This window comes from Eutrema salsugineum, unplaced genomic scaffold, assembly GCF_000478725.1.
Source record: "Eutrema salsugineum unplaced genomic scaffold, Eutsalg1_0 scaffold_16, whole genome shotgun sequence".
In the NCBI taxonomy this organism is placed as follows: Eukaryota; Viridiplantae; Streptophyta; class Magnoliopsida; order Brassicales; family Brassicaceae; genus Eutrema; species Eutrema salsugineum.
Genome location: NW_006256858.1, coordinates 6,057,336 through 6,066,566, shown reverse-complemented (window position 1 = coordinate 6,066,566; position 9,231 = coordinate 6,057,336). Strand labels below are relative to the sequence as shown.

General features: G+C 37.2%; 2 protein-coding genes across 2 annotated transcripts; one reads left to right on the top strand and one right to left on the bottom strand.

Moving 5' to 3' along the window:
• Nucleotides 1-329: 329 nt before the first annotated feature.
• On the bottom strand, nucleotides 330-2,564 carry LOC18021463. Its single transcript, XM_006404445.2, has 3 exons — nucleotides 2,091-2,564; nucleotides 917-1,024; nucleotides 330-834 (listed from the first exon to the last, which is right to left on the bottom strand). The coding sequence occupies exons 1-3, from the start codon at nucleotides 2,424-2,426 to the stop codon at nucleotides 523-525; spliced, it is 756 nt and encodes a 251-aa protein (XP_006404508.1). The 5' UTR covers nucleotides 2,427-2,564; the 3' UTR covers nucleotides 330-522.
• A 2,513-nt stretch (nucleotides 2,565-5,077) lies between these two features.
• On the top strand, nucleotides 5,078-8,290 carry LOC18021462. The gene is made up of 6 exons (XM_024157625.1): nucleotides 5,078-6,025; nucleotides 6,146-6,313; nucleotides 6,399-6,578; nucleotides 6,651-6,956; nucleotides 7,275-7,443; nucleotides 8,229-8,290. The coding sequence occupies exons 1-6, from the start codon at nucleotides 5,078-5,080 to the stop codon at nucleotides 8,288-8,290; spliced, it is 1,833 nt and encodes a 610-aa protein (XP_024013393.1).
• Nucleotides 8,291-9,231: the final 941 nt, after the last annotated feature.

The following is a 9,231-nucleotide window of genomic DNA, read 5'->3' as shown; positions in this document are numbered from 1 at the left end:
TTATTATTTTTTTCTCATTAAACTGAAACCAATCAGAATTTTGTACATCAGCGCGTCTTTGCCATGTCACATTTGACGTGAAATAAACGTTATCATTGACATAAGCAAGGAAGCTTTTTTAAGCCAATCAAATTAAAATAAATCAGATTTTTTCATTAAACTACATTCTCATTTAATATATAGGATAACATAAAATTTTTTTTAACATTAATATAAATACTAGTATTAATTAATAAAACAAATTTTTTATATTCTTTAAGTGATTTAAAATTTATTAATTAATATTTAAGTGACAGATGTCAAAATCAAAGTTGAGCAGTTATAAAATAAGTTAAAACAAACCAGATTTGGTGTTAGATTCCGGAATAGAGACGTTCCGGTTCAAATTCCGGTTCCTACCATAACCATTTCTGCGAATTTGGTCTTACATTCCATGAACTAATTAGATAAGTCACCAAAAGAAAGTTACCTACTACATGCTACAAAACAAACACTAAACCTCTTCAAGACTGTGAAAAAGCTTCAGAAGAAATTGTTGAACTGACTGGTAAGCGAGCTCTTGAGGTTTGAATAAAGACCGTAAAGAGAATACTGCTTAAGGTTCTCGACTTCATACCACGAGTTGAGAACCGCCAAGTGTTTATCGGTGCCGGAAAACGCCAGCTGGATACCGAGACTACAGTCCACTGTACCTCCACGGCCTTTGCAGCTCGGCGTTCTGATAGCACAATCTTGCTTGTTGAGACACACAAAGTTTGAATTCCCTTTGCACGACGCACACCCATCTCTCTTCCAGTATAGGTTCTGAAGCCTACCTTTCTGAAACTCCATCACCTTTTAAAACGTAACATCACACATAAATTATAGCTCTTGAGTGAATTCTACATGATCAGATTCTTTTAAAAGACTTTATTACCAAAGTAAAACTGGTTACGGTGAAGGTTGTGTTAGCTATAAAAGCCGGAGGAGACCTCGCCGCGTATTTCCGACCAGCAAATGCAACCATATATCCACCATAGTTGTCCTGAATAGATTATGCAACATATTTAGCATGGTCACATAAAGAAACGTTCTGATTTTTCTTCACTAATCTGTATTAAAAAATCAAACTTTGGACATCAATAACCAATTCAAGTATACTATGATCATCGTTTGATTTGTGATTCACATAAAACCAAATCTGGTACTTATCTATACAAAACTGATATTTTAAACTGCAGAATTATCATTAATATACGTGAAGCAATCTAATTAGTGTATTCGTGTAATGTCAACTTTCACTCTTGAATAAGCCAAAATCAACTCATATATATATATATATATATATATATATATATGCATTTTCCTTATCTACACTCTGAACGGATTATAAGATTCTGGTTTTCTTCATCAATCTTACTCGGAAAAATGAACTTTGGACATCACTAATCAATTCAAGTAGTACTTGTAAGCTCATTTGCATTATAATTTAACATTGACCCTGTAATTTTCTCACCTAACGATAAATTTGTGGACATATAAAACCAAATGTGATGACACTTTTCTATTCAACCTGATATTTACACTAAAGAATTATCATTACTAGACATGAAGCAATCTAGTTACTAGTGTAGTCAGGTAAGGTCAACAAAATGGAATATTCAAGAAGCCAAAGTCAATCAAATCCACTCATATATTCCTCCTACTCAGAATTGGATAATCTAACTTTGGATTTCACTAACCACTTCAAGTAATGTATAGTACTAGTCAATTCCATTTTCGTAATGATTTAAGATTGTAACTGTTAGTTTTCTTACCTAAATTAGAAAGATTCATGACTAACTTTTGATCCCAGAAAAAACAAACAAATCTGATTCTTATCAATTCAATCTGATACTTATCTACATGAAGCAATCTAATTAGTGTAGTGAGTGTAGTCAGAGTCAAGAAGCCAAAGTCAACCAAATCGAAAACTCTGAAGAGTTTTTCAATAGATATTTCATAATTTGATTAATCTAATCCAAAATTAGTTTAATTAGCAAATAAAAAAATGACCAGATTTGACCGAAATCAGACTTTTGTTTTTGAACATTTTCGGAAATCAAATTTACCGGGAAGAAAGCGGAGGTGTTGATAGAGAGTAGTGAGATCTCGTCGATCTTTGGACGGAAGACAGAGAGCTGAGAGTTCATGGCGGCGAGGCTAAGTCGACGGTCGCAGGGAGAGAGAACCGTCTGGTTGAGGAAGAAAGACGGACGCGAAGAGAAGGCGATTCCGAATGTGAATCCGTCAGATCTCTGGATCCTCGTGTCGGAGCAAGGAGAGTAGACATTGTTTGTGTTACCTCCTCCGTTTCCGCCGAACGCGACGGCGCTATGGAAACCGCCGGCGATGGTTAGAATCGCGACGGAGGAGACGAGAAGCGTTAGGGTTTTGGGAAGGAGCATTTTCGAAATGTTTTGGGATTTGTGAAGAGAGATTGTTGTGAGAGTGTGTGTGTGAGTGTGAGTTTGAACGGTGGGAATGGGCTGAGTTTGTGGCTTTCGCGTTCGTCTTCGTCGTTTTCCACAGCTTCATCACACTTTCGACTGGGAAAAACTCCAAAAAGTTGTATCTTTTTTTAAGGGAAAAAATTAGCTTTTCGTTTAAAGAAATACCTTTTGAAAATAACTGTTTCTAGAATTCTTTTACAGTAATAATATTTTGCTGGATGGTATTTAAAATTTTAAAATTAAAATCTATTTTTTCTTTTGACGTTTTAGAATTTCTAAAAGGTTTTTAGTCGACAGCCAAGATTTTTAGAACGATTCAGATATTCGAATCAATAGACAGAGAAAAAAATAAACATTTCTTTACTCTTCACATCTCCTTAAACATTAAAAAATTATCTTTTTTGAATATAGTTTGGATCTGGATCTAAAATATCTAAATGTATTCACAATATCCAAAAAACCTGAAAATCAAAGAAGAAAACAATAAACAAGAAAATTTTATTTCAAGAAAACCAAAATCAGCCAAAACACTTCTATCAAGTTCACATGTTTTATTGATTTAGGGATTCAAAATTTTTTATTTAGACTTCTTAAATATTTATGTCGACAATAAGAAAAAAATTGAAGAACAACAGAGATATTTTTATATAAGAATAAATGGGTTTTAAAATTTTTGAGATATTTCAGATATGTGTTCGGATCTCGGTTCGGTGATGTGATCTGTGGGATGTGAGCAAATTTTAACCTAGATAGAAACAAATGAAATCCGCAAGTGCACAATTAATCAATTGTAGTATTTAGGAATTGAATCTATATGGAATGAGGATATTTTCTGCAAAATTTTTTTGAAAAAGATTGAATAAGGAAGTCTAAACATAATTGATTTTTATACGGGTTTTGATGTTACTAAAAAAAGGTAAATCCTAAATTAAACGAGAAAAGGAAAAAGTGCTTAAGAAAATCGATTAAAAAACTAAAAAAAAAAACCTAAGGTAAATAAAGAGAAAATCAATGTAAGAACTTATAAAAAAAACGCTGGTTTGTTTGGAAATATCTCTGTGGTATAATCGATTCAAAACATGCTAAAAAGTAAATAGAAATATCATAGCTAAAACTTTTAGAACTCGAGCACAGATGTATGATTATTTTACTCTCGTGATCATAACCAACTGCCACCCACGACCCTGACCAGTAGCTTTCGTCTCTGGTCCCGGTAACAGGTGCACGCAATAGCTTATACAAGACTCGTCTACATTCAAAACTCACCCATAGGTAGCTTTCATCTCCTATGGCAGAATTTCTCTTCTCAAACTATATCAGGCAGATAATAAAAACTCTCGCAACACTCAGTACTTAAATCAGATTATAATTCATGACGCTACTTTCATGTATTAAAAATAAGTTTAGAAGAAAAAGTTATAGGATTCGGCTTAATAGCTCATACAATCCTCATAGAACATATAGATCCCAATCAAAAATTCCCTTAAACCCAACAAGTAAACTACTCAGACATGATTAAAGAAGGCAAAATCATTGTATAGAAAACGTGTAAGGAAATCAGTATTGAAAGAGAAATAAAAAGGGTTCAAAAGATAGATCTCTATCTCCCTAAACCTAAAAACAAAGAGAAAATTGTTGTATGGGTAGTTTTTAAGTTTTAAATTAGAGGAATAGGATGTTTTCAAAACCAAGGAAGGATATAGCTGTTTTTACTGTTTGTCTTCCCGCAAGGGCCCTAAAGCAATTTTTTATTTTCAAAATTGCCATTATCGAAGTAAAATAACTAAAAATTTCTGGTAAAATCTGATTTGGTAAACCGATTACACAAAATTATAAACCAAAGTCCAATATCGTAAACCGAAGTAAAACCAAATGTATAATCTATCGACACCCCAACATTTAAATTAAAAATAAAATTTGGGATCCACATCTGGATGTAGTCCATCTAGCATCTCCGGCAATCCATCTCCGATTAGCCCTCCGATTGACCGTTGTAATGGTGCGGAGAGTAAAAAAATTGTTAAGGCGCAACAACACCGTGCCTCCGGTGTCGAGGCGAGTGCTTCGGAGTAACTCGAAGACAGCTCCGACGGAGCAGTCGCCCATACCGCCCATGCCACCGCGACGGAGTGAGCGGGTTGAACATCCCATTCATGCGAGTCGTCTCAATCCACGCCGGCGGTGTAGCTCCAAAGTATAATTCGCTCCTCTTCTTCTAGAATGGCCTGCTCAAAATTTTAAAAGCAAGTTACTTTTATGAACTTCGACCCTGTCTGAACTGTACTGGCGGTTTGTAACTCAAATTAAGATTGAAACGGGGCGCCTGATTGGCCTGATTTATGTATTAGCGGTTATGAACTCTAGTACTTATGTCTATATATTGAATTCAAACGGTTGGATTACTCTTATATCATCTAGAAACAGTTACAGAAGTTTATATATGAGAGCATACGAATAGGGTAGTTTTTCCAGATCTCTGTTCTCTCTTTTGAACTCCTTCGAACTCCTTTCCCTCAAAATTTTCCCCTGGTTTGCATTTAACTGTTTATCCAGAATATTATATTTTTCCTGCATTTTGGATTTGTTGTTTTGGTTCAAATACAGGAATGGAAGACGGAGAAGCTTCAAATACAGGCATGGAAGATGGAGAAGCTTCAATTAACCTTTCGGAAAAACTACCAAAAAGGGTCCTCGGCGATGGTTGCTACCCCGTTGGTGCTCGGTTGAACATATATTCAAAGGCCAATGTCATTGGCCTCCTTGTCGAGGCGTTAAAGGGTACTGAAGATCTTGAGAAGCTACTTCATTCCCAGTTTGGGAAGTTATTTCATCTACTTGTTGCAACATCTTGCAACAGCGCCAAACTAGTCCATGCCCTTCTATCACGACAACTTGTGACCACGAAGAAACACGAGATTTGGTTCCTCTTTGGTGGACAGCCTCTGAGATATTCGATACGGGAGTTTAAGGAAATCACTGGATTGAATTGCAATCCTGAACCTGATAACACAGAAGAAGAAGATGTCGGAAAGACAAGAATCTGGAAAGACCTGTTCGGAATAACGACCGCTATGAACGTGTTTGATGTGCTTGAAATGCTAAAGGACCCGGATCTACCCCAATGGAAACGGCTTCCATTGGCCTTAATCGTTCTTGTCGACGGTGTTCTGTTTTGCAATAGCAAAAATCTGGCCCTCACCGAGAAATACGTTGAGATGCTGAGTGACTTGGATAGGTTCATGCTGTATCCATGGGGGAGGGTATCCTTTAACAAAACAGTATCTCGTTTTCAAGCTCCGAAGACAATCACGGATGCCGAGAAAAGGGAGAATCTTTTAACACGATTGCGTCGTCAACTTAAACAGAAAATCAGTGCATGCTATGGATTCCCTCTATCACTACAACTCATGGCCCTCCAATCTATACCAATGTTGGTTTCCAAGATTCCTCAACCTGATAACTTGAAGACTTTCGTTGAAGATCCCGAAGGTTGTCAAAACGTTATCACACTATTGCATCTTGGGGACATACTTGCCGTGGAATCCGACCCTCTGGTAAATTATTTGTAGTATTATATTTAGTACTATTTGTAGTCTTATTTTGTAGTACTTGTATTATAAGATAAGTACTCTGTGATTTTGGTTGGTAATTTTGCAATTGTTTTTTTGTCTTAGTTGTCTGTGAAACAGATGGTAGTGGATGATGCTGACAATGACGAACATAATGAATTGCGTTGGGGAGATTTCATGCAGGAACTCATGGCCGAGGGGTACAAATTCACACCTTCGGATTTTGCAGTGGCACCAGCACCTATCGTAGATCTTAGTGATGCAGAGGACGAGGTTAGCAATAGAACAGGAACCTGAGCCATCCACCCGACCGAAGAAGAAACTGAAAACTCATCAAACTGAAAAACGTAAGATGCAGAGGAAAAGAGGCAGGGGCAAGAACTCTTCTAATCTATCGGAAGATGAAACCCCTGAAAGTGGACAAATTGAAGATCTTAAAAGATGGATACTAAGTCAGAATGAATTGCTCCTTCGTAAGATTAAGACAGAGTTGGACAAGAGATTGGGTGTATACCAACAGGTTGAAGAAGATGACGATGTACACCAGTCAAAAGACGATGGGGAACAGGATGACGAATGACAGAATCCAAAAAAAGGTGGTCAAAAACAGGATGAAGATGAAGACAAAGCCGAAGATGGAGGTGAAGAAGGAGGTGATGATGGTGCACAGTCTAGCGTACGCCATGATGATGGTGTACACCCCCAAGATGGTGTACACCAGAAAGAAAGAGATGATGAAGAAGGGACCTCTACTTACTACGGCGGGGACCATTATTCTCCCAGGGACCATGCGTACTTGAAGACTCTAGAAGCTCCGACGAAGACCCCTGAACCTGAACAAGCCAATTCAGGAACAACTCGTCCACCTCCTTACTTCGTCAATCCGGATGAAGATCCACCTTCTGACCTCAACAAGGTGAGCTAATTGTTTAGTCAGCAGCTGACTCTATTAAGTTTCATAACGGGTGTGTACTATGCTATTTTTTTATGACTTATTCAGGTGGATGGTGGTTGAACAAATTTGGTTTCCGGCACCTTATTAGTCTACAAACCTCAGACTGCTCACCCATTGAGCTACGCATATAAGAAAAATGAAGCGCAAACAGATACACAGGATGCACAGGTCAGACATTAAATTTGTTCATATAATATGCATGTGTATACAGTACTCTTTAGGTATACGCTAGGTATACGATTGATATGTTATACGCTTTATTGTTACGGTGGTTTGTAGGCTGTGGCTAAGGAGGAGGACTCAAATGCGGGGAAAGATTACCATACTGCACCTAAGGATGCAAGTGATGCTTCGCAGAAGACCCCTTGTACTCCAAAACCCCCACAAGAAGTGGAGGGATCGTCTGGTGTAAAGAGAAAAAGTAGAGGAACAGGAAGAGGAGGAAGAGGTAGAGGAACAGGAAGAGGAGGAAGAGGTAGAGGAACAGGAAGAGGAGGAAGAGGTAGAGGAAAACGCGCACGCATACGGTCGGAAAAGTTTCGAGATATTTACACCGCAGATTCAAAGGTGAAAGCTCTATTTGTATCCAGATCGAAAGCTGCGTACAAACCACTCGAAACAGTGGAACAAGACCAGTTCAAGGCATTCCAGGAGTTATTATCGTGTGAAAGAAACATGTAAGTTATATTGTATGCAAAGCAATTTATCCTTAAACTTTCATTGTTATCAATTACCAATTGCTCTCATTACAGCGACTTTTGCATTGTCACTGGTCATACTGTGAACAATCAATTCTTCCTACAAATTACGAAGCTTACTGAGTGGGTTGACACGATTTGGGAATGAATATTCTGTATTCTTTCAAATTAGAAGATTTTTCAATCGGGAGAGTTTTCAGTATGGCATGTTCACAAGGAAATCTCATAATCAGGCCCTCGCCAGCCAAATTTGGGAATGAATATTCTGTATTCTTTGAAAGAATACATGGTGATATATGTGGACCAATTCACCCACCGTGCGGACTATTTAGATATTTTATGATATCAATTGACGCATTCAGTAGATGGTCATATATGTGTCTATTGACCACAAGAAATATGGATTTCATAAGATTCATTGCCCAAATAATCAGGTTGAGAGCAGAATTCGATGATTATGCCATAAAGAAAGTCAGGCTTGACAACACTGGTGAATTCACTTCAACGCCCTTTAATGACTATTGTATGTCATTAGGAATCGATGATGAGCATCCGATTCCGCATGTTCATACACAAAATGACATGCTGAATCTTTGATTAAACGGTTGCAGTTGATTGCACGACCATTAATATTTTGAACAAAGCTCCCAATTATTGTCTCAAGACATGCCATATTGCATGCTGGAGCATTGGTCTAGATGAAACTAAGTGCATATAATGAGTATTCCCCAATACAGTTGACCTCGACAAATAGCAAAATATATCCCATCTCCGTGTTTTTGGATGTGCGGTTTATGTTCTAATAGCCCCTCCACAAAGAAAAAAATAGGACCGCAAAGGAGATTGAGAATATATATTGGCTATACATCACTAAGTGTAATCAGATATCTTGAACCAGTAACTGGAGATATGTTTACGGCACGTTTTGCCGATTGCCACTTTGATGAAAATGAATTTCCTGCGTTAGGGGGAGGATTGAGAGAATCATCAAAAGATATCATATGGTGTACACAAAGTTTGGTTTATCTTGATCTTCCACCCATCAATGTGAGGTAGAAGTTCAGAAAATTATACATTTGCAAATTTTGGCAAACCAATTATCTGATGCATTCACAAATACAAAAAGGGTGACGAAGTCATATATCCAGGCTGTTAATGCTCCATCAAAATTAAATGTTCTGGAACAAGCTATTGATGAAAATAAAGCAAATGAACCGCATGTTCAATCAAAGCGCGGGAGGTCGATGAGGTCGAAAGATAAGAATCCCGAAAAGAGAAAGAATTTGGGAGACAATGTTCTAGAAGAACCAAATAAAAAAAATGTCCAGAAGACATTTGTGAAAAGGTTCCAGAAGAACCACATAGAGATATATGTCCAAAAAACATATATGAGAGGGTTCCTGAAGAACCAAATAAAGAAGTTCGTCCAGAAGATGAACATAATACTGAAAAATATGAGATTTCCAAAACAACTTTGCCCAAACTAGGAAATTATGGGCTAGAAGTAAGATAGATGTTACATATAAAATATTTTTTTT

Bases quoted from the DNA above. Each gene is read 5' to 3' on its own strand.
- LOC18021463 (XM_006404445.2), bottom strand. From the start codon at position 2,426: ATGCTCCTTCCCAAAACCCTAACGCTTCTCGTCTCCTCCGTCGCGATT. The intron at 1,025-2,090 runs GTAAATTTGATT...TAATCTATTCAG, and splicing joins ACACCTCCGCTTTCTTCCCG to GACAACTATGGTGGATATAT. The intron at 835-916 runs GTAATAAAGTCT...ACGTTTTAAAAG, and splicing joins CCGTAACCAGTTTTACTTTG to GTGATGGAGTTTCAGAAAGG.
- LOC18021462 (XM_024157625.1), top strand. From the start codon at position 5,078: ATGGAAGACGGAGAAGCTTCAAATACAGGCATGGAAGATGGAGAAGCT. The intron at 6,026-6,145 runs GTAAATTATTTG...TTTTTGTCTTAG, and splicing joins CCGTGGAATCCGACCCTCTG to TTGTCTGTGAAACAGATGGT. The intron at 7,444-8,228 runs GTAGAGGAACAG...GTATGTCATTAG, and splicing joins AACAGGAAGAGGAGGAAGAG to GAATCGATGATGAGCATCCG.